The sequence below is a fragment of the Crocodylus siamensis genome, chromosome 2 (assembly GCF_052110815.1).
Source record: "Crocodylus siamensis isolate JL-2025a chromosome 2, ASM5211081v1, whole genome shotgun sequence".
In the NCBI taxonomy this organism is placed as follows: domain Eukaryota; kingdom Metazoa; phylum Chordata; order Crocodylia; family Crocodylidae; genus Crocodylus; species Crocodylus siamensis.
Window position 1 is genome coordinate 99,311,736 of NC_143396.1, and position 26,467 is coordinate 99,338,202.

Sequence of the window (26,467 nt, forward strand, 5' to 3'; positions counted from 1 at the left end):
TCAGGGACCAAAGCTTCTCACAGCCCTAGATGACACTGGGCACACAGTGCAGCAGAGATAGTTGTTAATACAGAGCATTTGGTATTACAGAGTATAGACAGGGGGGGTCCAATTTTATAAAAGGATTTGACACTATTGGGAGGACGCTACAACATAAATACACATAATTCTTTAGTTACTAATTTAGTGTTAAATGTGTAATTACCAAAGAATGAAGATGATTAGTCCAGTCTTATAATTTAAAAAGCTGAAAAAATCATTGTTCAGGAGGTGCAGCAGGTACTGGAAACAAGTACTTCTCAAAGGTAGTCTCTAAAAGATATATAATCCAGAAAATAACTGTTATTTAGATGGCTCACATAGCAAAATTTGATTTCACCAGATTTTATTTTTTAATTTAGTTCTAATTAATCTATTAAGCAAGATAATACAGTCAACATAATTCTCTTTAATATAGTTTTAAAGACCACATCTATTTGTAGCTTCTTAGGAAGATGGAGTCATTTTACCATAAAAAGTAGCAGAAAATATTCTAGGGACACTCAACAAAAAATGGAATTAATCAATATCATGGAGTCTCTATTTTTTCACAATATGTATCATATTTTAATCAAATTATTATTTGTACTAGATATATCAATGATAACTTGACCCAGAAGACCATTTCCATCCTTTTATGTCTCATAATATCTGTCTGATAATTATAGTAACTGCAACAGGTAGACATAATATTGGGAAAAACAATATTAGAAAAAGTAATGATTAGTATCTTTTTCTAAGGTAATTTAACATCAGGAAATAAGGAAGAAGGGCAAGTTCTCCAGAGGCAGTCAACATATATTATGGGGCCCATAGGTTGGGAACCATGTTCTAGATTATGAACCCAAATTCCTTTAATATGAATCGACACAGACCCCACTGTGGAAAAAGTCAGTTAATGCCAATTGTGTTTTTGTACCCAATGTTCTATTACTTGTATGACATGCAGCACATATAATAATAATTGGCTCATACCACTTTTCTTCAGTGGTGTTTTATTTAAATACTGTTTTATAAATGATTAATTAGTAAATTTAGTAGAGAATATAACCTAAAGCCAGACAGCATGGCCTGGTGGATTATGTATTAGACTGGGAGTTCAAACTTTATTTCTAGGCTTAGTTTGCCAACTTTCTGAATAGCCCTGGGCAAGTCACTTTCTCTGCATTATGATTTGCCATCTGCAAAGCAAGGAAAACAACAATTGCAGATGTCACCAGAAGGTTGTAAGAATTAATCAAATTTGGAAAATTCTTTGAAAACATAAAAGCAATAATATATGTTGTTTTGAATATCCAAAGGCTTAGTTTAAATAATGCATCCTTTTATGTTTAATTGCTGGTCATGGGAGACAGTTCCAAGTACCTGTCTCTATTAGAAAAAATGACTGTGTTGTTGTGAATACTTGGAAGTCTGTCATGTAATAAGGAACCATACGTAGATACTTTGTATTAAATAAGAAGATGACAAAATAAACACTGGTTTCTAAACGAATCAATATGGAGAGTCATTACCAAGTCATATAATATAGGAAAAAATTGCCATGCTGATGTAATATACTAGCCAATTGCCTGTCAAGAATGATGGGGGCAGGGGGTGGGGGCAGGAGGGAAGGAGGTGGGCTGGGATGGAGTGCTGCCATCTAATGCCCCATGCTGCTGCTGTTCTGCTGCTGTTCTGCCCCCACCCCTTGTCAGGTCCTCAGCGCCACTTGCAGGGAGTGGGATGGGGAAGCCGAGGCCAGCGCTGCTGGCTTTGGCTCCCCCGCCCTCTGTCTGGTCCTTGGCATGGCTTTGGAATCATGGTGGCATTCCCCCACACTTGAAGTACTCTGATTGGCTGTCTCCATCAGCCAATCAGAATGCAAATAAAGTGTTACAGAAAGACTGACAGACTTAGGCTTTTATAATATTAGAATTCTCAAACTCAGAAGTCTATAAAGAGAAAAAAATACAAGCATGTGTTTTTTTCTTCTGTGGTCTGATCAAGTAATACTTCTAAGTATTACTGAAAGGAAGTGCCTTCTTCAGAGCTGAGGTTGCAACCATTCTTCCTGTAACTTTGGCTTGGAAAATTGGTTTGGCATGAAATCTCCCATTTTGCTCTTAAGGCAAAGAGGTCACTTTCAAACAAATTTGAAGAAAGTCTATCCATTGGTTTTGGTCCTTAAAAAACACTTCCATTTTGACATTTGATCTTTGCCTAAAATTTCTGTTCATCCCTATCTCCAAAATGGCTTCTTGCCTCTTGTTTAAATTATCATTGGGTTAAAACTATCTTTAATTTTGCTGGTTGCAAATAGAGAAAATATGCTGCCATTAAGCAATATTATTTACAATTTTCTTTTTGGATATGTTTGGGCCCAATATTGCTTCCATTGACATTGGTGGGATTATTTTACATTGATATTTTACAGGGAGTGGTATCAGGCAGACAGGAGACAACTAAAAGATCTTTCTCAGCCTAGCAAAATTGGCAAATGAATCTCATGATCTCATTGTTATATTTTGATTTCCTTGCAACTTAACAGAAAGAAAATTGGAAAGTTTTTTTTGCAAATGATTTGCAAAGTGTCTTGAAATTGCAAATAGCAGCTCAGAAATGGCAATTACACAGTTATTCGGCTATGTTCACTAAAACTACTCATAAGCATAAAGTATAAAAAGTTAAGTACACAGGTAAGTGTTTGTTAAAAATTAGAACTGTGTATTTATACTTGTACAACTTGGGTACTGGGGCAACATCCATACTAAAGCAATAATACAAAACTTATTCTCAACATATGAGTATATTCATTGGGAAAATTTCCCATTTAAAAACAGCCTTTCGAACAATATTTTTTAATCCAGAGGCCATAACCTAAAAAGCAGCCACAAGCCCTATCAGTGAGGACACAAACAGTTGCCAATTTGTATTATTTTCAAATACTCACGTGGGGCTGGGATCATGAAGTATTTATTCTTCACCCTAAATCATTTGAAGTATTACTGGTCTAGGAAGAAGTATTTAGATTTCAAACTCAAGATAACAATATGTTAAAATACTGAAAAATATATGAAGCAGAAACTAAAGTTGGTTTTGTTGTTATTGAATGATGTTGAACGATAATGAAGAAATGTGAATTTCTTTCTATTTTAAAAGAATATCTGCTCATTTCATATCATTAATTGCATTTTTAGTTACTAATTTATTTGCTTTCTCGTGCTTTCAAGTGTGATAGATACTGCATAATTGTGGAAAACTAACAATCTTAAGCTAGGGTTTTTTTTAAATAAAATGTTTGATTTTGGAATTGAACTTTTAATTTCCTAGAAGATATGGAAAAGTGTAACACACATTCTCTGAAGAGTGTTTTGTGGTCTTCATTAAGTTTTCAGACACTAACACAATACAGGGTTTTAAAAGATGTTTTAGGTCATCTAATTCACACCTTTAGACAAATGCAGGATCATTTTCCACTCTAGGTCCTTAAATATTTTATGGTATCTTAAACAACATTAGTAATCGTAGTTCAGGAACAGACTTGGACAAATTATGCCTTTGTCTTGAATTCAGTATTGCAATTTAACATTTTTCCTTTACTCATGTCAGGTGTTCATTTCTGTTTCATTTCATTTCATTTCTGTTTCTGCTATTAGTCAATTCTTCTCTCTTTTGTTCTCTATTGTTACCTCTACAATATTTCTCTTTGTCTTGTTTTTAAATGCTATATGTGTCCCTAGATGCCTGCTTAGGATTGAAGCTGATAACTATATTGTATTTATGAGTAACCTATGAGGAAACTCACACATTAAAAAGAAATCAAACATTTTGACAGGACTATAGTGAATATATGTTGATGCTGAAAGATACATTTTTAATTGAGACATAAGGAAAATGTTTATTTTAAAATGTTTTAATACATGCCCTTCCAGTCATGAAGTTAAGATGAAACATGTTTAAAATAATTACTACCCTATTGAAATCTACTGTAAAGTAGTTATGTCCCCTCATCGGGGAACTCGTCTCGAGTCAACGGCAAAAATCGTACTAGCATTACTGGTGCTGAATAAACTTTAATTCTAAACTACTACTGGTGCAGGATAAACTTTATTGGCCTAGAGATTCAACTCAAGTTAAAAGAAGGATTATAGCTAAACATATTATTTTTGTTTTACATGAGGGAAGATAGTAAAATCTAAGCTTACGCATATCAGGTTCTATCAAACCAAAGATTCAGATTGCAAGATTTGCTCATAAATCTTTCTACAGATATCTCAGGTGCAACATGCGTAATTGAGAGGTATGTTCCTGTGCAAGTTAACAGCCATTGGTTTTCACTGTTTTCTTAAAATGATTATGCTTAGTGTTTATATCCAATGGGCATGTTTATGGTGGAAAGGTCTGTAAAAAGGGGTGGAGTTCTTAAGTTTTTGTATTAAAGTAGCAAGATTTAGATACATCCTTGTCTCCTGTTATGGAGAAATGCCCTCTGCCAATTACATTCTAGGCCCCTGAGTTTCAAATTGGACTCTGTCAAATGAAATGTTTCATTTGATTGCAATGTCACAATGGCTTGGCGGAGGGAAATGGTGTCTGAGAGAGTAAGGCCCTTGCTTGAGCGGAGATAAAAACTCAGGACAACATCTCATACTCTTGCCTTTGGTCATGGCATCTTACCCTTCCATTCTGTTGATCCCCTCTAGTGACAGACCTGTCAATGCTTAATAGGGGGTGCATCTACACATGCATAATGTGCAGCAGTAAACACTAGTGCACATTGTGCCAGAGTTTATTGTTAACAAGTGGTGTGTTTACGCTTGCTCCAGGGACCACAACAAATTGAGCCACATAGGAGCAGCCCCAGCTAGCAGGGAGGCTGGGGGTTCAGCCTGCCAATCCAGGGCTGCTCTGATTCAGCTCGATGTGCTGCGGGCACTAGGTCGCTCAAGGGTGCTCCAGTGTGGGGCTAGCCAGCAGTCAGCCTCTGCACTGAAGCACCCTCGTGCCCCGGCCAACCCTGTCAGCATCTACATGTGCATTGCTGTGCACAAAAAATACTCTGCAGCAGGTTAGTACTTGTGTTTGTACAAGTACTAACCTGCTGCAGAGTTTATTAGTTTCCTGCAGTCTAACAGGGCCACACATGTAGATGCTGAACTGTTTACTCTGTAGCTAATTAGGCAACTCCACAGTAAACATCTTGTGTAGACATACCCAGGGAGTCCCTAAAGCATAGACCTGCCTCTTCCTGCTATTAGTGTGAGTCCCTAGTCCTCTCCCTTTTGTTCTGTCTCCTGTCTACAGATTACCTTTCATTCTCTACTTTCTCAGTCTTCTGTATATCATGTTAATTCCTTCTTAGACTGCGATACTTCATTGTTATTTTCATTGTTTCACTCTTCTTGTTGGGACAAGCTCCTTTTTTAGTCTTCCTTAGATCCTCAGCTTTTTGTTTCCTCCCAGTTTTCTAATGTAGCGCATCTACTACTCAGCTCCATTTCTCTTTTAATAGATGGTCTCTTTCTCTACCCCATTTTCATGGTCACATGCTTCTACAGATCATCCTCCTTCTCCAGAAGTCTGCTGCAAAAATCTTTTTTCAGCTGGCATCTACAAATCTTCAATTGCCTATATCACTTCTTCTCTCCTTTCCCCCTCAGATCCTCCTATGACCTCTCCCTTTACTCCAGTACAGCTCCAGATCTTGGATCTTCTCCATAAATTCTACCAGTAACACTTCATGTATAATAGCTGCAATTCATTTAAATATAATCTGCATCTCGCAGCTTCTGCATCAAGAAACCTTGGTTGGCTGTGCAATTTATCTGTATCCTCTGTTGCTGCCTCAGTCTCCATCATAATCTTCTACTTAACACCACAGTAAATGGGGGAAAAAAACCCTCTCCTTATAAAGTCTGCTGTTTGCAGCTCTCTTTTTGGCTCCACCAGCTCTATTGTATTGTGACAGTAGTTCTCAACCTCGTTAGACACAAACATCCCTTGCAATAATCAAGACACCCCTTAAAAAATGCCAGCTCTTAGCTTTCACTCATTTTTACAACAGAAAAAAAAACAATAGAGAATACAAAATAATAGAGAAATTCTTCTTTTGCAAAGAACTCAGAAATACCACAACAGGTCATATGATTTATGACACAAGTGTTATTTGAAATTTCTGGCTTTATTTTGTGAATCATGTGTAGACACTTATCTACCTAAGGGCACATCTACATATTGTCGTATGGCAATGTTGCTGTGGTGCCATACTTTAGTACTTCCTTTTGGGAGAACTAAAGCACAGTGCAGTATGGGTGATTACTGCACCATGTGTGCAGCACACTGTTAGATTTCACCACCATGTTGCTGTAGCAGCCTGCTACACTGAGGGAGCATGCCACTCAGCGATGTAGCTGGCAAACATGTGTAGACACACATGATAGTTACATTGATGTAATGTGCCATACAGTAATGTAGCATGTCGCTATGTTGCTATAGGGCTATGTGAAGACACTCCCTAAAAGTACTAATATTATGAGACACTTTAAAAAGTGCCTTTTAAAAGGATCTTGTAGCACCCTGAATGAGAATCATTGTATTAGGACAATAACCCAGAAGGGGGCATATTTGAGGTAGTAATACATTACTGGGTATCTCCAGGTAGGTTTTTGTACTGTGCTTATAACTGTAGTCCCCTACCCTGTCTGTAGGTTGGGAAGCAAATTTAATGTCAAAATCTATTTATGATGAGAAATAAGTAATCACAGTGTTTTCTCATTGCAACCTTTGTCCCATAAGAACCTTTTTGTATAGAAAGAGCCATGGTAAAGTAAGGCACTTTATAAACTAATGGAATCATCAGAAAAGGAAAGAAACTCTTAATGCAAGCAATACTTTTCCTGAAGTAGATAGATTCAATTCAGCATTGAACCTTTAAATAATTAATTTTTAAATCAAATTTTCATGGATCATGGGTTCGTATTAAAGGAAAGACGTGTACTTAGTCTCTAATATTCCTGACAGGTGGCTGAGAAGCAGAGTACTCCAGATAAGTGAAAGGGACTATGCTAAAGTTGACTCATTCAAGTACCGTCCATCCTTACATTTTCTTATACATCTGTATAATTTAATGAAAAGGAGCCACCAAAAAAAGTGATACAGAACAGTGGGGAATAATTCAATATATTAAGGAGCTAGAGTGCTGCTATTATTTGAGGGGGACAGAGGGTTGGTAACAAAACCCAAAAGGAAGGAACAAATGTATTTTTCACAAGCCTGTTAGCAGAAAACTTTGTAATGAATCTATTTTATGAGCTCCACCCTGCAAAACCATGTGAGAGTTATTTCCTTCATTGACAGTCAATTTTAACAGGGAGAGCAGGATTTTTCTTGTGGTTTAGAATCTTTCCCAATTTTTGCAAGGTTCACTGACAAACAAAATGCTCCTGTGCTGCTGTTAGCTTATAAACAGTGGACCAGTCAATAAAACACAATGGGACTATTCACAAGCTTATAGCCAAATACATACTTAAGTATTTTGCCAGATCAGGGCCAGAACATGGCTGATTATGTTGCGTACATAAGCCTTCATTCCAGCAAGCTAAAGTGCTTTTAAAAAAATGCGGCCTTCAGGGAATTTTAAAGCCTTTCTTTGACCTCAGTTTTAAAGTGGGATACCATTTAAAAACTCTGAATGTTGTGATTCTTTTTGTACCCAAACAAGAAAAGTATTACTTTCCATACTTTTACTGCAGAGCAGCAGGAACTCCCATGGTACACCATAAATTCTATCTAGGTTACTCAGCTTGCTTGTGAGTAATGAGTACAAAGTGACCTTTAGGAGAGAATACCATATTTACAGTAATTGCCATGGCAAAAAGTCCTTTCAGAATTATAGCCTCGTTGTCATGCATTTTTGTTTGCTCATTTGCTTGTTTGTTTTGATGTATATATGATTAAGCAGGACCTCCTCCCTTTTATTCTCACAGATGGGCATATGTGCTTAAAAATCTGCAGGTGATTTTTTCAGGCCTGTTTGAAAATGTTGCCTGAACAGACCTTGAAGGTAACTGAATTCCTGCCATTCCACCAAATAACTTAAACCTAAACATTTTCAATGTACAAAGTTCTGAAATTCCTCTGACATTTTACAAAAAAGAGGCCAGTAGTCTGGTGTTTACATAATCACTTGAAAAAGTTTATCCTTGACTCCAGCAGTAGCATAAGAACCTCACAGTAACAAAGGCAGTTGTCAGTATAGGGCCTTGTTACATATTAATTTTAGATGGCTCCTGGAGCCATCCCTGGATGGCTGACAATCCCTGGATTGTCCATACATTAACATCTGAAACTAATTTTAAGCAAGACTTCAAGTGGCTTAAAGTTATGCCATTCCAGGGCAGGTTTATTTCTGATCTGTGCTACCCAGCTCATGTTCCATTAATATGTGGCCACTCCCCACAGATGAGCCACCCAAATTGCAGTCCTCCAGCATCCCAAGATGCAGTGTCCCCTCCCCAACCCTCCTGTTCTGTGTAGACAAATTTTCCACCCCCCTGAACTCTACTACCCAGGGGGCAGTTCTGGCACCTATTCCCTGGAGAGTGATCTTCCCACTCCCAGGAGTGTAACCGTGTGCAAACAGCCTGCAGAGCACATTTTGGCTGGCCAGGTAATAGGGCCAGGAGTAGGGTCTGGTGGGGTGGGGGAGAAACAAGGTAAGGGACTGAATCAGATCCCCATCAGCGGGAGCTTCCATCCTGGGGCAGGGCCAGTAGCTCCCCCAAAAGCACCTACCCTCACTGCTCCCACCCCTCAGCCACCCTGGGAAACACAACCAGTACCCCCCACACCTCAGTCCTACATCCCAATTTATTGAAACACAAGGCCTTCTTGAATTGACTTCCTCTTTATTTCTATTTACGTTCTTTTGGGTTTTTTACTTCCTTCTATTTTATCCTAACTTCCTTCAGCACCCTTCCCTCACTCCCATTTCTTTTCCATCTCAAATTTCATTACGACCACCATCCCATTATCTCTCTGCCTCCCATTCCTGCCCCCCAACCCATCTTTCACACACCTAGAGCAGGTACAGAAGCCTGTTGCCAGCCCTCTAGTAGCAAATCACAGCTGTGCAAACTGAGGGAGGGACAGTCAGAAAAGGTTTTTAGCCCTAAGGTATGACTGCTCCAAACTCAAGCAACCACTAACTAATCAACATTTGAACAGCTCAAAGTGCAATGTGTGTAACAAGGCCCTAATACAGACTTATTGCAGTAACTAGCAACAAACACATAAATTAACAATTTTTCTTCTAGACCGGGGTGGGCAAAATACAGCCCATGGGTTGGATCTGGGATGTACCCTGCCAATCTGCACACTTTGCACCCCACCCCCTGTGTAGGAAGACCCTGGCCCTGGCTAGCATGCACAGCTTCCAGGTCAAGCCGAGCTGCCACTGCTGCAACCACTGGGGGACATGCTCAGCTTCCCCAGCGTCCAGTGGCTCCTCCTGTGTTCTTGCTGCAGTGCTCATTCTGGCCACCACATAGGGAAGCTGCAGCTGTACAGAAACATAGAGCGTGGGGTTGGTGGAAGCACGGAGCCCAAAGCCCGGGGCCCATGCAGTGGTAGTGTGAAGCAGGAGTGGGCAGGGTGTGGGTGTCTGGGATTTGTGAGGTGTGAGGCCATGAGCTTCCCGAGGGCCTGCCACCTGCTGCTACCAGCGATGGGGTCTGTGTACCAAATGGGGTGCAGGAAGGTTCCCATACCCCTGCCCTCCCTCACACCCCACAAACCTCACACACCTGCACCCTGCCCACACCATCCACAACCCTCCCACATATACACATGCCATACCCTCAACATACCCCAAACCCCACCACACACAGCCACAGCACCTCACAACCCCCCTACACCCACTCTCACACACATTCTGCCATACACATATCCTCACCCCCCAGCTATATCCCACACATTCCCACACACACAATATACAACAGTAAGATATTTTGATCTACTATGCAATTACCTCTGTACAGACTATACAAACACACATAAATCAGGACAAAAAATATTTTTGACATAAAATTAAAACATGTTAGAGTAGATGTTTGACTTTTATTATATGATTTGTTTTTTTCCAGTTCCAAGATGGCAACCCCACTCCCAAAAGGAGTCCTTCCATGGGAAATGGGAGGGGCTTCCAGTAGCAAAAGTCAGGGATTGTGGGATCAGGGTATTCATTTCCAAGATAGTGACCAGGGGGTGGAGCACCAGTCAAGGGACAGGGCTACCATTGCAGCCCTTGACCACTCACCAAAACTCGTTAAGCAGCCCTCTAGCTGAAATAATTGCCAACCCCTGTTTTAGACCATCTTCTCCAGAAATTCCTGAAGCTGTGGCACAGGTATTCTGGTGGCAAAGGTCAGGGATTAGGGGTTGGGACTTCCAGTCCCAAGATGGTGATCAGGTGGTGGATATATAGCTATAGCTATAATGTTTATTTTATATTACCAGTCTAAGATTAATGTACACACGTCTCAGTGTGGTTCACAGATGACAAACCCAAGCGTACTCACTGAAATGCCTCCACTCTAAATATTGTATGTTCCACTTTGTTTTCATTCTTCATAATTACTGCAATACAAGTCAGTCAGTTGCATGTTGGTCTTTTGGTTGTGTCTTTCTTCTATCTTTAACTATGCAACTACTTTTCCTATTTCCAGAGGTCTAACCAAAGTTTCCTTGAGGCCTCAATTTCTTCTGGGCAAACCATTTGTTGCAGAAATCTAGAATTAATTTCAATTAAGTCTGTACTGTGCCTATTTTGAGTACTTCTTCTCTAAGTACGTAGGTTCATAAGCATATTTATGTGTCATTTCTTGGGGGGGAGGGTTATCTCATTTCCAAGAGCCTGGTTACTCATGTCAACTCTTCTACTTCTCGATGTGCAATATATAAGTGTGTGTGTATGTGTGTACTTCTAGACTTGCTATACACACACATCCATATATAACACCAAGGGAAAATAATGGCCAGGTTATATATATATCATGTCTAGAAGCAGGAGCACAGCTGTCATGAGTAACTTGGCACATACACACTGGTAGGCCACTGCTTTCCCTTGATGTTATTGAAAGTATTGTTGCCTCTAATACTTCTCAGATTGGTCTTATGGTTATATTGCAAGTGTTTCTTTGGCTGCTTTGTATTTGTTTTGCTGCCTTCTCTGTGAAATTCAGAGGCGTTTCTGCAAATCCTCTCCCATACACAAATACAGCCCCAAAAATTGATGTGTCATGCTCTACATTTAAATTCAGATGCAGGGAAACACCCCTTAGCCAAGATGGTTCAGTCCATATTTCAGCTTGCATATGGCCTATGTTTTGGGCAGGGGCCCTTACTATTGCACCTATCTATTCTATAAAAGAGTTCAGGTTACGTGTATTTATCATGAAGGCCATTATACCAACCAGCTTCTATGAAGTTTCACATTAACCCAACACATAAGAGAGTATCTAGCAGTCATATGTTTATACATTGTCTCTCCTTGCTTTTAGTAGCAACCTGCCATTGCTGTCTTTACCCTGGCAAAACAGCTGTCTCTTAAACCCCTCTTGATGGTAGCTTCTGCAGTATTGTTGGATTCTGAGAACTAAGAAAAGCTCAAAGAGCCAGTCCCACCAAAATCAAATACTCACAACATAAGGATATCTAATTTTTTAATATTAAATTCAATAACAAAATAAAGAAAAGATATAAATGTCTAAACAGTAAGGGTATGCCATATCAAGTGAATAATTAAAATGTATAAAATGCACATCTATCTAAAGGTATAACAATCTGATAAATATTTGAAAGTGATTTAATCTTAAAATTTAAGTCCTAAAGTCTTAAAAAGCCTCTGACAGGTAGCCAGCCCAGTACCCAGTAGAGAGAATATTCTTACCTAGTTTTCAAAAACAAAGTTGCTAGATAGTACTAACAAGATATATTTGCAAGTGGGCAATTCAGAGAGAACCATAGTTCCAGAATAAAGAGCGAAAATCCAAAAGTGGACCCAATTTTTATATCCTATTGTTTGGCTAAAATATTAGAAACCTTACTAAATAAGGTAAATAAATGCAGTCCCAATATGTGGTACTCTAATTAATATTCATCTACCTAATCTTATTCCCTGTATAAATTTTACCTCAGCTAAAATTAGCTTTGTTTATCATCAGACCACTAAGGATGCATCTACACATTCATTAATGCATTGTAATTATAGCAGATTAAGTTGAGTACCTGTAATCACAAATGCGCTGTAATTGGCGCTACTTCGCATTAGCCTCGGTGCACACTTTTTAAGGACACTAATGCACAGTAGCTTGCTAATGTGAAGTAGAATTAGTCTACTGTACTTGTCTCATGTAGACATGCTGTAAATGTAATTAAGGTGATCTTGCAACTTTACTCTAGTTTTCTCAATCTGTCTTTCTTAAGTTTTCTCAAATGGCTCCCACTTCGTGACATTCTGGTGCCTGAGCATTTCTTTGCCTGTTTTATTTTAGCCAAAATATAGTTAAGCAAATATAAGCAACTCGTTCAACTTAACGCCAACTATAGTCAACAAGAGGCACTCATAGTCCCTATAGAAAATAAGAATGGTTGCTCCTGGGTACTACATTGCATTAGATCCATATTGAACCAAGGCAATGGATTTGTACTAACATGAGTCCTCCTGGGAGAAACATTTCTTGGGCCTAACTTGGTTGTGCCTCCAGCGCCCAGAGGAGATTGACAAGGTGCCCCATAGGTTACAGACAGAAGTGCAGCTCCCTGCTGTAACTAAAAATGCTTTGCAGGAAGTACCCTGACTTACAATGATTCCCTGGACCAAACAGAAGTTCACTGCTGGTTCCATTGGAGAGGGGAATGTAGCTGCTGGTTCTGAGCCTGAAGCCAGTTTCCCCTAGCAACAGTCCCTCCTCCCTTCAAGCCCATGCTGTTTTCAGAATGGGAGGGAGAAAGGGAGCAGAAGGAGCTTGTTTTAAGATTCCCCAGCTGGCACTGGAAGGTGGCGTGGGTGGACTGGAGCCTCCCTGCTGCCATTTCTCAGCATGGGGACACTGATACAAGTGATGTTCTGGGTGCTTCTAATGGCACAGCTCTCAGAACTGCACTAATTAAAGCGCGTCCCCACCTCCCAGAGCACTTCTGTAAACTCCCTTCATGGGTACAAGTTGCTGTTCCTATGCCACCTTATACCCATTAAAAATATGGCTGCTGAAAGAACACCGGGAACAATTGATTGAAGGTACAATTACAAGAAGTAACTTCTAGGGGTGTCTGTACATGAGCCAGAAGGATAATCCAATGTGCTGTAATAAACAATGCATCAGAGCAGACTCGATTAATCAAGTCTGCTGGAATGTGGTAATTACCCAAGACACAGAGGCTGGCTGGAGCTCAGTACTAACATTCTTACACTTCAAAGTGGTGGCAAGGGTGCTTTAAATAAAGCTCATTCGATAAGCTTTAGATAAAATGCCCCCACCTCCATTTTGAAGTGCGGGGATGCCGAGACATGAGATGCTCAAGCCACTTTAATTAAAGCAGTTTCAAGAGTGCCTGCCCTCCCCTCCACACACACACCCAGAGTACGTGTAAAAATGCCCTCGCATTCTAAACCCCTATTTATAAGTAAAATGAACAGGCATATGATAAATTAATCCCAGGGTACAAACACTGCACCGAGTAGCATTTTTTTTCATTTACTTGTTATTCCTACAAAAGAAAGGAAAAGAGATTTGGAAGGAAAGCATTGCTGGTTTAAATTAGCTCATTATTCACATCTGTCATACAGGTGAGTAATAAGCAGAACAAGCCGTCATTCTCACCTACTCACCCTAGAACATGGGAGAACAGTTTGTTACAAGGTCTCCAACGGTTGCTACAAAAACTCCCACCCATATGGAGATTTTGCATATTGTAGAATGCCATATCATTCAGAACCGCTTTTCTCATACACACAGAAAAATAAAATGTGGGAAGCAGCATAGTAATTATTATTATTTGAGGTTTCTTGAATTCTTATGGATGATGCCTATGTTTTATTACTTGGTTGGCAAGTCAACAATACACCCAGCCATAAAACAAACTTTGTGTCTACAAATTAACCAGGACCAAACCAATAATCAGCTAAAGTAAGCTGAATGACTGCATCACAGCTTTTACAGGAATACGATAGTGTGTATTTCTATGCAGATCATGGCATGATACTCAGAGCTTTAAGCCAGAGCAGAAAAAGATTTGTGTTCAACATTTTTATTTAGACAAATTCATTCAGGAAAGATTGAGAAGGAAAGTTCACAAAAGTAGTGAAAGAGGTATAACAAAAAAGACTTATTAATCTTGCAAAACACCAGTAATCCCCTTGAGGACTTTATGTTACACAGATAAGAAAAGCAATAATTTGACTGAAAATAAAGAAACTGATAAATTTACTGGCTCACAATCTTTGCCTACTACTTCCCTGTAATTAATTCAACATGCAAAATTGTTTCTGATTCAGAAGCAACATTCCTAGGCTGCCACAGAAAACAACTGGTAGCAAATATATTTTTCTGTATTTCACATAGTAGACCTCAGACAAGCTGGTCCCTGAAGAGGAAATAACCAGTGCAAGTTTGAGATACAGCTATATAGCAGAAGTTCAGTTTCATAGTTGGTACGATCAGAAGGGACCTGAGCAGATCATCAAGTCTGAGCACCTGCTATGGCAGGAAAGAGTACTGGGGTCAAACGACCCCAGCAAGGTGATTATCTAGCCTCCTTTTGAAGACCCCAGGGTAGGAACCAGCACCACTTTCCTTGGAAGTTGGTTTCAGATCCTAGCTGCCCTGACTGTGAAGTAGCGCCTCCTGATATCTAGCCTGAATCTACTCTCAGTCAGCTTGTGGCCATTATTCCTTGTTACTCCCGGTAGTGCTCAGGGGAACAGGGTCTCTTCCATTGCCTGCTGGTCTCCTTTGGCCAGTTTATAGACAGCCACCAGATTCCCTCTCAGCCTTCTCTTGTGGAGGCTGAACAGGTCAATTATACTGTGCTGATTCTATTTTTTTAAATAATGAGAACCAGAGATCCTGGTTTTCCCTGATAAAAAAAAATCACAAATTCTCTGATAAAACCCAAAAAATCCATTATTAAAATCACTCTCTCCCTCCCTGGCCCTGCTGATGCCCCTCACTTCCCTCCACCCTAGCTTCCTGGACATGTTCATGCCTCTAACTCCACCTAACAGCCCTGTTAGTGCCCACTGGCCCCCACCCACAGCCCCCAGCTGGCATAGCTATTGAGCAAGGGACCTGGATCCACAGCCCCCTGTCCCTAGCAGGAGGTGGCAGCTGCTGCAGCAAAGCAGAGCCCAGCTCCCCCTGCTTTCTGCCTGCTGTGGGCTTGGGTGGGGAGAGCAGTTCTCCGCTGCTGCATGTATTCCTGGGGGGCAGGATCTGTGAGCAGGGCCGGGGTGGGTGTCAGCAGCCTGCTGCAGGCCCAGCAGGTGCAATCCAGTGCTGCAGGGCACAGCAGGGCCATGTGGGGGGAGGGGGGAGCATTTCCAAATTAGGAGCTCTCAGTGGCAAAGATTTGGAGAGCTTCGATGATTTGGCAAGTCCTGCCCACTGCAGCAGGGAGCTGGAGCTGGACTCAGAGCTGGTATGTAGGGGGCAGAGGAGGGGAGGCTGAAGGAGGGGGAAGAGAACCATGGGAGAACCCCCTACCTGCTCCCCCAACCCCCCCCCGCAACCCCCGCTCGCTCCTCCAGCCCCCACCTGGCCCAGCTCCCAGCCCTTTAAAAAAAAAAACCGCCACTCACCAGGTGCTCCCCAGTGTAGGGGTGATCCCCGCTGCCCCCCCCACTGCCCCATGCTGCATGGGAGGGGTTTGCCAGGAGCCCGTTCCCCCAGCACCCTCCTGGCTACCCTGCCCACCCCAGCTCTGCCCCTTTAAGAAAAATAAAAACAAAAAAACCTCTACTCATGCTGAGCCCCCCACATGGTGTGGGGCAGTGGGGGCCAGCAGGGATCACCCCCCACCGGGAAGGAACCAGTAAGTCTAGGGGGTCTTTGGGGTTTTTTTCTTTAAAGGCCAGAACTGGGGCAGGCGGGGGCTGGGAGAGCAGAGGAGGTTTGGGGACTCGTGCAGAGCCCCCCCACATGGCATGGGGCAGTGGGGATCGCCCCTCTGCCCAGCAGCACCCGGTGAGTCAGGGGTTTTTTTTTTCCAAAGTGCTGGGAGCTGGGGCAGGTGGGACAGCCATTGCTGGGACTGGAAGAGCAGGTGGAAGATGGGCCTGTGTGATTCGGAGATTCAGCAGCAGCCAAATCTCTGAATCAGATTCAGTCAAACCAATTCAGGACAGTGATTTGAATCACCAAATCGAATCACTGTCCCTCAAATCAGCCGAATCCAAATCTGAAGTGAATACTAGCCACTTTGCACAGGCGTAATATACACTGCACATAACACCCCCTGCCTGACCGCCCTCCTCCCGCTCCCTCCCAGCTCCTTGCAGGCTGGAACTCTGCCAACCTGTAGAAAGCTCTTTGCAAAACTGTGAAATCCATGGGGTTCTCTGATAAATTGAGAAATCTGTCTTTTCCTCTGGTAAAGGGTAAAATCCTTGGTTTTCTCCGTTTTTCCATGGGAAATGGAAAACCTGGATCCCTGATGATAACCATTTCTAAAAAAAGTGATGATATATTTTATCATAAAATGAATACCGGTTACAAACTGGGAACTGCACTTATACAAACAGAAATTAATCACAAGTAAGCAGCTTGATTTTTCAGAACTGTTAATTGTTCAACAGCTTCCATCAAAAGGAAAGGCAAACACTGGGGCTTTCACTAACAGAGGCACTCTCCCTCTTCCCCGCTAGTCTGGTCCTGTGAATCTTCTGCTTTTGCTCCTCAACTTCCACAGGATGTGGGGAGGGTGGCGCAAAGGGAGCGGATGCTACCCTGCTCAGCCCATAGCTTGATTATAGCAACATTGGAAAATAGAACTGAATGGGACCTCACAAGATCATCTAGCCAGCCCCCCTGCTAAAGGCAGAATCACCCCCACCTAAACCATCCCAGCCAAGTGTCTGTCCAACCTGCTCTTGAAAATTTCCAGAGGTGGAGATTCCACTACTTCTCTAAGTAACCTGTTCCAATGCTTGATCACCCTCATAGTTCCTCTGAATTTCCAATCTAAATTTCCAAACTAAATTTCCAATCTAAATTTCCTCTACTGCAGCTTGAGGCCATTGCTCCTAGTCCTGCCTCCTGTAGCCATAGAAAATAGGCTATCTTCATCTTCCTGCCCACCTCCCACTGCCATTTAGGCATTTAAACATCAAATCCCCCTCAGACTTCTCCAAACTAAATAATCCTGTTCCATCAGACTTTTGTCATATGTCCTACTTACAGGCCCCTAATCATTCCTGTTACTCTGTGCTGCACTCTTTCCAACCTGTTCCCATCTTTCTTGCTGTGTGGAGCCCAAACCTGGACACCATGCTCCAGGTGAGGCCTCACCAGTGCTGAATACAGTGGAAGAATCAGAGGCAACAGGATATGCCTCTGAGCACAGAGAAGTGAGGGGGGAATTCTTACCATACTGGGGACTTTAAGTCCCCAGCTACTGCTACTTCCCTGTGGGCAGAAGTATGAGCTATTGTTGGCTTATATTCATCTTATGGTCTACTGTAAACCCCAGGTCCTTCTCTGTTGAACTGCAGCCAAGGCATTCATTCTCCAGTCTTATGGTTAGGGTGCTCTCCAAGGAAGTGGGAAATGGTTTAAATTCTCACAGATGATTGGTAAGGGGTATATAGAGTGTTTAAAATCCGGGTCTCTGACTTCCTGGGCTAAACTCTTGGCTTTCTGCTTTGTAACCTTCCTAATGTAAAAAGAAGAGAATTCAGAGGTCAGCAACACAAACCCAGATCTCCTCTCTTTCAGCCAAGTACTCTAGCCCCTAGATTACAGCATCCGGCTCTCTCTTAGTTGCTTGCACACTGTGTCCTTAGCCCTATGAATCTCATATTCTTGGCTGTCTAGTGCCCCAGCTTGGAGGGGTCCTATCCAGATCATTCTAAGACACTGGATTTAAAATACATATGGCTTATACATTCTTTACACATTGGCCTCAAACCAGTTCTGGCTACTTAAATCTGTGAACCAAATGCTTGGCTGATGTAAGTAAGTGCAGCTACAATGACTGACTTAACTAGACTTGTGCCCACTTACACAAACTTAAAATCATTACTAAATGTTATTTCCTTAAACTGTCATGAACCCAAATAAGATGGAAAGAAAATGTTGCAAGATAATCCACTTTACTGGCACATTCATGACTTAACCAAATTTGTTTTGGAAATTCACCAAAATGCAGAATTATGAATGTCAAGAATTTGATAGACATGATTTAATATAAACTTGCTATGTGTAGATGTTCACAAGTTATAGGGATACATTTTTCTGTTTTCCATGGAGCTTTAGTCATATTCAGCTCAACCACATGCAAATAGGCACCTTCTGGTCTTTTACCCAATCTGCTGAAGTGCATATAACGGTGAAGTTGCATGCTGGACTTAGACCATACTAAATCTATGGACTGTTAAGCAGTGTTAAAGTTAGACTATGCTGTGAGCTTAGTGTAATGTGATTACATTAAGAGTTAATACCATTTCCTGCCTTCATAGCTCTGAATTGCCACAAGAGGCCTGATGAGCAGGGGCATGGCCCAGACATCTAGGTTGCAAATTGCTAATTGTTTATTTGTGGAGCAAAAACTGAAGTTACCCTAACAAGACCTAGGTAGCACAGCCCAAAGTTAAGCCTCACATGAAGTGGCATAACTTTGAGATGCAGAAGCCACTTAGGATGAGTTAATGGGCTTTAACATGCAGGTGCTCACGTTTTAAGTGCTCTTAGTTTGGTCTAAGTGTAAATGGAACTTCACCCTACCCTCAGCTGAATGTAACTTAAATGAAAACCACAAGAAAAATTCAAAGGAAGAACCAGCATGGGAAGAAAACGCAATCCCGTTCAGGGAAACCATTTTCACCAATGGGATGGACAGTTTCTTTATGTAAAAGTTTGAGGGCTTCTGGACTTCTTTATGTAATTTTTTGCTGAAGCCTTATCAATCCTGTTTATATTGTTAATAAATTCCAGTGGAACTCCTGTGGAATACATGTGGGCCAAAGTGGCTTTAAGGCAGAAAGATCTGCAAAGCTGAGTGGTCCTCCAGTACACTGAAACTCTTTGATGGTATATCCAGGTACTGTACTTCCTTTCCCCCATGTGGCTCCAGCAGAAAGGGCATGACAGCTAGGGTTGGCACATTGGTGTGCTTTACCCATCTCAACCAGTGTGCTGCATGATACTGGATATCCCCTGTACCAACTAAGACATGTTAGAGAACCCCCGCATACTGCCCTAAGTAGTGCTGGTATCACAGACGGGGGGGGCACAGGTGGTCCTTGAGGATCAAAGATATTTAATATGGCCAGTAATAGGCTCATTGATGCCATACTACACCCCCTTTAAACACATCCTCTCAAATCTCAGTGCAGCAGAGAATATGAGCCAATATGCACACATGAACAAATTTTACACCTTCCCCTGTGTGCACTCTCTCTCTCCACACACATGCAATCGTCTACATTTTTTTTTGCTCAACGGAGCTTGATTTCAGCTGAATTTGTCCTTTTTCTCAACTTCTTTCTCTCTGTAAAGTCTGAGTGTAATTTGATGGTCTGCTTTTTAAATGGTTTCTGTTTTGAAAGAAATCCATTCCTTCAATCTCATCACATGCATTAAGCCGTTAGAACAAAGCAGACTTACTGGCTCAGATTCTGGGCCTTGAACTTTTCTACTACAGTGCTGATTCAAAGTGACCCCCCCAAAGCTAGCAGACCCAGCTGTGGCAAAATCTCCCCAATCAAGAGGATACAGTGATGATGTAAAGCCACAGGAGTAGCTTTACCTCCTCCCTGAATTTGTGAACGTGCATAGATGAAGCATCAGGGGCCAGTAAAGCGTTGCCAAATAAAATATTGTCTATTGTTTTAAATGTGGAAGACATGTTCTTAAGGAAAAGCTCTATTTCCTTGCGTATCTTCCTGTTATTTTCTGCATTGCAGCTTTAAGCCTTTTTACTGCTTTTCTTGTGGGAGCTGGGTAGGTCACCATAAGCATCAGTCCCAGATCTGAGCAGTCTGTCAGAAACTTTCTTGTTGACCCTAAGCACATCTACACATGTATTAATGTGCTTTAGTTAATGTGCATTAAATCTAGTACCTCTGGGAACACCTACTTGTGCACTTCAATGTGCACTAGCCTATATTCATGCACATTAAAGCATCATTAAAAAAGTGCTTTTTAATTAATGTCCATTAAAATAGGCTAACGCACATAAAGCATCACTAAAAAACCATGGGTGCTCATACATGTGCTCTGAGAGTTGGTTTTCTAAATATAAAAATGGAACAATTAAACACTGGCATAAATGTATACTGAGTTAAATAATTATTTACATAAATATGAGCAGATTTAGTGTATCATTCTCATTATATAGAAAAAAATTAAAGTCTAGATTAACTGCAAATCAATTAGTGTTAAGAGTTCTACCATCCAGTGAGAATGTTTCTTTCATAAAAAACTAAAATGTACAAATGTAGAACAACAGCACAATCAATTATTTGAATCAACTTTCCTGTTTTCTAATTTAAATAAATATTCAAATTTGTGATCTAAATTGCTTATAAGTCTATCTCTTTCCCTATACAGACACGGATACAGATAAAGATAGAGATACACCTCTTAATCTGATCTTTCCTGGGTCCTAGAGACTACCACGCTATTGATCTGAGTTTAGTAACGGGATTTTAAACCTATTGTGACAGCTAATATTGTGAGAGCAGCAAACAGGGTAGCTATCAACCCTCAACCATCTTGAATCATGTGATCCCATGTAAAGGAAGATTTGTGAGTATAAAATAAAGAACACTATAGTGAATATGCATAGTAATTATAGAACAAAGAATGTACACAGTTCTCCATTCTCCACATTTATACACCCACAATTATACACTAGTCTACACTCAACACTAACACTTAAAATGAAACAACACTTATTTTTCTGAGTGTCATTTTCTATTAGTTGTTTTATTAAAAATCATCACATGTACACAACAAATAAATCCATATTATTGACAAGCTACTTTTTTAGTTTGAATATTAAAATGAATATTTTACCCTTACTATGACCCATGTGTCTAGAGTTCTCAGAACGTTTAAAATGAGAGTTGCAATATTCATGTGTCACTTAAATTATGCAAAATCATCCACAGGCATCCATAAAATCTTTTGCATCTGAAAATCATTTTCAGTTACATGAGAGTAGGAGATGAGTGGGTTTTATGTCCTTCAAAAGAAAAGGAAAGAGGAACTGCATAAAAAAGTAGAACTGACAGAAATTCCACATAGGTGCTTTAGTAACAAGTACACAGAGTTGAAAAATGAAGGTGAGTATGCTGAGTAAGCTCCAGTTCCCATTGCACAAACTATAAATCTATATTCTATTCAGGTACAATTAGAAGACTCATAAAAGAGTCTAATAAAAGGTCTAATAAAATATATCACATCTACTCAAAGAACCTTGCCTGCCTATGTCCTTAGACCAACCTGGCTACAACCAAAAATCCATCAAAAATGTTTATGCGCAGTTTAGTAAAGTAGGTGGAGGTAGAAAGTTAGTGCTACCATCAGCTGTACACATCCACAGGTACCTAACTGCAAAGAACTGTCAGTTTTCCCAAAATCTGCACAAGTGGCTACAGTCCATGTTACAAACAACGACACCTAAAAACCAATGCAAATCATAATGGTGGACTTAGACAACAGAGTTTTAAACTGTTTTTATTTACACAATATATGTAAAGCAGCACATTAAGAGATTTCACAAGTTCTTCTCCCGCTGCTGTCTCCAGTCTCTAGGTCCTTATTTCTGAACCTGAATACATGATACATTTATACTAGCATAAGCACCTTTGCACTAATGGAAACAAAGTGTGGACAAATAATATAAACTGGTATATCTTCCTAGAATCCAGTGTAGAATTAACCTGGAGGGAAAACAGCGGTAAAGATATGATGGCATAAATTACACACTGATATAGGCATCATATGTCCATAGTTACCCTGGTGAAGCCATTTTTCAGTGCACTGTTACATGTTCCCCTGCCACCTACTGGTGAGACACCTACTTCGACAGTCGTGGTATGACTGGAGGTCTGTCTCCAGCAAGTCCTAGTATAATTTGAAGTGTTGCATTGAGGCTTTTTGACTCCCAAGGAATGAAGAAGAGAGATGAAAAATACCTATGGAATTCTGCTTTTATCATTTCAGGAGACATTTAAGGTACCAACTGATGAATATTAATAAAATCAATGTGGAGATGACCCATATATCATATTACTAGTGCTATGTGTTTTGTATTAGTTATACTTTACTTACTTTGAATAACATAACAGATACTATAAATCAGGTACTACACAATCATAGGTCACAAAAACCAGAAATAGGAGGTGGGGACAGAGAGGAGGAAGGGGGAGAATAAGGATTCAATCAATTTCTAGCTCCTTTTGTTCTTCAAAATGACTTCCCAGTACCATTTAAGTCAATGTCCAAACAAAATCTTTAGAAGGACTGACTCAGTCAAACACTATGTACAGTAGATAAGTACTTTATGCTGAATTATATAATTATATCTTGCACACAAGAGACAGAACTTTCAAGTGTCACCTCCCACTGAGTCAAAGTCCAAAAGCTTTCACTGGGTTTTATTGCTACTCCAAGAACTATTTATCTTGCATTGACCAAAATAATTTAAGCCGAAACATACCAGAGCCCAGAAGGTAACTCAAACCACAATCCAAAACAGAACTCAGGTTTACAGCCCTTCAATTCACTTTTCAGATTTTCTTATAAAACATGCATACGGCTCTGCTTTTAACATAGCTTTTATGTGGCAGCACACTCCATTCTCTAGAGCAGTGGTGTCCAAACTTTTTTGAATGCGCACTCCTATCAGTGAAAATTTTTGAGCACACACCCCCAATATATTTTATATAATATATAACTATACATCTAAATAGAAGTTCTAATATTTTCTTTCTGCACCCCAATGGATCATCTTGTGCACCCCCTAGGGTGTGTGCACCCCACTTTGGAGACCACTGCTTTAGAGAACAAATTGTGGTTACTTAATTGTGAACAAATTGTGGTTCATTTAGTTGTGAAGCAGAATTTTTTTTAATAATCCATTTTCTTCATATTCTGCTTTGTTACTTAACTATATTTATACACATTACAGTGTCACAAATATATGTGTTTTGTTTTATAAAATAAGCTTAGTACCCCTGTATTCCTAATAATATCAACAAAAATATTCTTAGCTCCTAAAAAAATAAGACAACCTAGACCAAGTTACCCCCACGGCTCATTAGGTATTAAGGAAGCAGAAGCTAAAACATTGACGTAGAACAGCTCAGTGCATCTGTTTAACACAATTTCAGTAAAGTTCTACCCTTTAGAATATCTTTGGGAGTTATATAAATAACTCAGAGCAATGGTTTGGGCTGCACACAAGCTTTTTCAAAAAGCATGTCCTAAATTTATAACAATATACTTCCCACCAAATCCTTAGTGGCACAGTCTGAGATAGATAAATGGATATACAGGCTTAAAAGATAAAACAACCTGACATGCTGCGGCACATTTTTCTAAATCTCTTACCTGCATTTCTGCATCATTTCAGGTAGGAGAACAGCAGATTATCAGGCAGGTTTCTGAATTTTTTCTAAAGCTCTGCTTGTTTCCTTAACTTATGCAAAACTGTTTGCATTACTATAGTTGTAATATTCATTTACTTCTCTTTCTTGAGTTGTAGTTTATTGGCTGGGACAGGGAGGAGTCACTTCTGTATATGGTTAAAGTTTCACCAACAAAGTTCTGGAAGCACACTGCCAAGTCAGAAAGACTGATTTTTTTAAGGTGGACTGATCTATGAAAATTTGTTTTAATGCTTTAATCAGCTGGAGTTTCCCTCTGGTTCAGAGGTTCCCAAAGTTTTTCTTATTGTATACTCCCTTCCGGATTTAACAGCTGCCCACAGACCCCTACCCTCATATGCTTTATATTGTAACCCCTTAAATGCTAATTATTATAATGAAAATTAAATCCGCCAGTGTACAATTTCACCTGCATACCCCCAGGGGTATGAGTTAGGGTGTGCAAAGCTTCAGTCATTGATTCAATTCAGAGATTTGGCCCAAGAAAAAAAAACAACCTCTGAATTGATTCAGAAAATGTTCAGAAAATGATTTGGAGATTCAGAAGACAGTCTTTCAGGGGAACAGAAACTGAGAAGAGGGATGGGGAGCAGGGGGGAAAGACTGACATCTGTAGCTGACCAGTGACTCTGATCTTTTCCTGAGTCCCCTTCCAATCACAGTGCTCTGAGGGAGGAACATAGAAACAGCATATAAGCGGTTTCTGCAGCCTTTCTGTCCTTTTTGTGAGCTGTTTCTGCCCGAGAAACAGCATCTGAAAGGCACTACTGGACTAGCTTTGCTTCCTAGTCAATCTCCTGCTAGTTTGTGTTTTTGGAAAGGACTGGATACAGATTACTAATTACCCTTGCCTAGAATCCCTCTACTTATCCCTATACAATTCATTTCTTTCAATTTATTCTTTCCCCAAAAACCTCTTATTTGTTCTTGTAATTTTTTTTAACCCCACACTTTAAAAGAAAGATGTGTTTTCCCTGGCAATGTGATCCATCACTGTGCAGGAAAGTACATACATTACACACACTCACATACATACACAAAGAAACAGAATATAATAATATTAATAGTATTAATTACATATAATATAATCATATTAATATACTAATATTAATATTTTAATTACACACGTACAGTAAACAAAACAAAGAAGTCAGACACAATAATCAGAGAAGAAGAGATATTATTAATTAGTTACACACAGAGAGGAGAAGAGATATTACAGCTGAACACATACACACACACATTTTCCAGCACAGGAAAGATTAATATAAAGCGTGATGGAAAGGCAGGTGCCAGTTCTTCTGGCAGGGGAGGGAGAGGAGCTAGAGGCAGTTAGGGGGACAGCTAGAGCTGCAAGTTTCCTCCCCCCATCCCCCCAAAAATATAGATGCACCCTCATTGCTGGCAGTGATGAGTATTCTGCTATCAGTGGGAGTAAAGAGGTGGGAGCAGTACCTGTCCCTGCACCTGTATCACCTCCCCGAACACCAGAAAGACCCACCAGGAGCAGAATGACAGTCTCCTCCACCCCAATTTCATCTCCCAGCATGAGCCTCCTAGTGCCAGAGGAGAAGCTCAATCTAGAAGCAGGTGACCTGAGCGCCCTAGCAAAAGAAATTGTGGGGAACAAGGGGGAATTTGAGTTTGTGCTCCATACCCTTCAAAGTTCCCCTAGAGCCAAGTCTCCTCCTCTGGAAAGCACCTCAGAGAAGGTTGAGGCTGTGGAGGCAAGTGGCTCAGCTGAGTGAGCTCCTCCTGTTGTTGTGCCTCAGCCTACTGAAGAGGGGGATAAGGCAGGACCCCCATTCTCAACCCAGAAGTGGGGGGATAGTGTAGTGTGGGATCATTTTGCAGTGGCAGATGATCCCAGGTTTGCTATCTGCCAGCACTGTTGGAGGCAGATCAGCTGGGGCAAGGACATGAAACACTTTACCACCATGGTGATGCTGCTGCGTCTCAGGAGGCAGCACCCCCTTGCCCTTGTTCCTCCTCAGCCTGGCACCAATGGGAATGTGCCCAAAGGAAAGTCCCCCTCTCACTCCAAAGCCCCCACCCCATGAAGCAGAGGCAGGCCACCTTGGACTGGTGGAGGAAAGCTGCAGACAAAGAGGGTCACATTGCAAGGGCGAGTGAGGTCACCCAGAGCATTGGGGAGATGCTTGCTATGAATGGCCAGCACTTCTCCTTAGTTGAGCAGCCAGGGTTCAGGCAGCTTATGGTGGTCCCATCATACCAAGTGCCCGCATACACCACCTTTAGCAGGACAGTGGTGCCCACCTTGTATGAAGCATGCAGGGAGTACTTGAGGGAGTAGCTGCACAAGGCAGGGCTGCAGGTAGCCTTGCGCTTCACCTCAGACATCTGGAGCAGATGGGGTAGAGATCATGCCTGCCTCTTCCTCACTGGGCACTGGTGTAATCAGTCAGGCTGTTGGTGGGCTCTCCTTCAAGCTGAGATGATGGATAAGCCCCACGCGGCAACAGAGATCATGGTGGCTATAAACTGCCTGGTGCAAGGCTGGCTTGTTGGGCAAGGCAGCTCACCTGTGGCTTCATG

The 26,467-nt window shown here is 41.0% G+C and overlaps 1 protein-coding gene across 12 annotated transcripts in view; it reads right to left on the reverse strand.

Annotated features, from left to right (window-relative positions):
- The window catches only part of IL15 (interleukin 15), a 125,855-nt gene that overhangs the window by 13,449 nt on the left and 85,939 nt on the right, over positions 1 to 26,467 (reverse strand). For 11 of the 12 annotated variants that reach the window (XM_090036483.1, XM_090036486.1, XM_090036475.1 and 8 more), the window contains one exon: positions 206 to 312. In XM_090036483.1, coding sequence (XP_089892609.1) covers positions 206 to 312 — 107 coding nt within the window. Of the gene's footprint in view, positions 1 to 205; positions 313 to 23,855; positions 24,051 to 26,467 lie in introns of those variants that run through there. The other variant, XM_090036487.1, reaches the window with a different exon arrangement.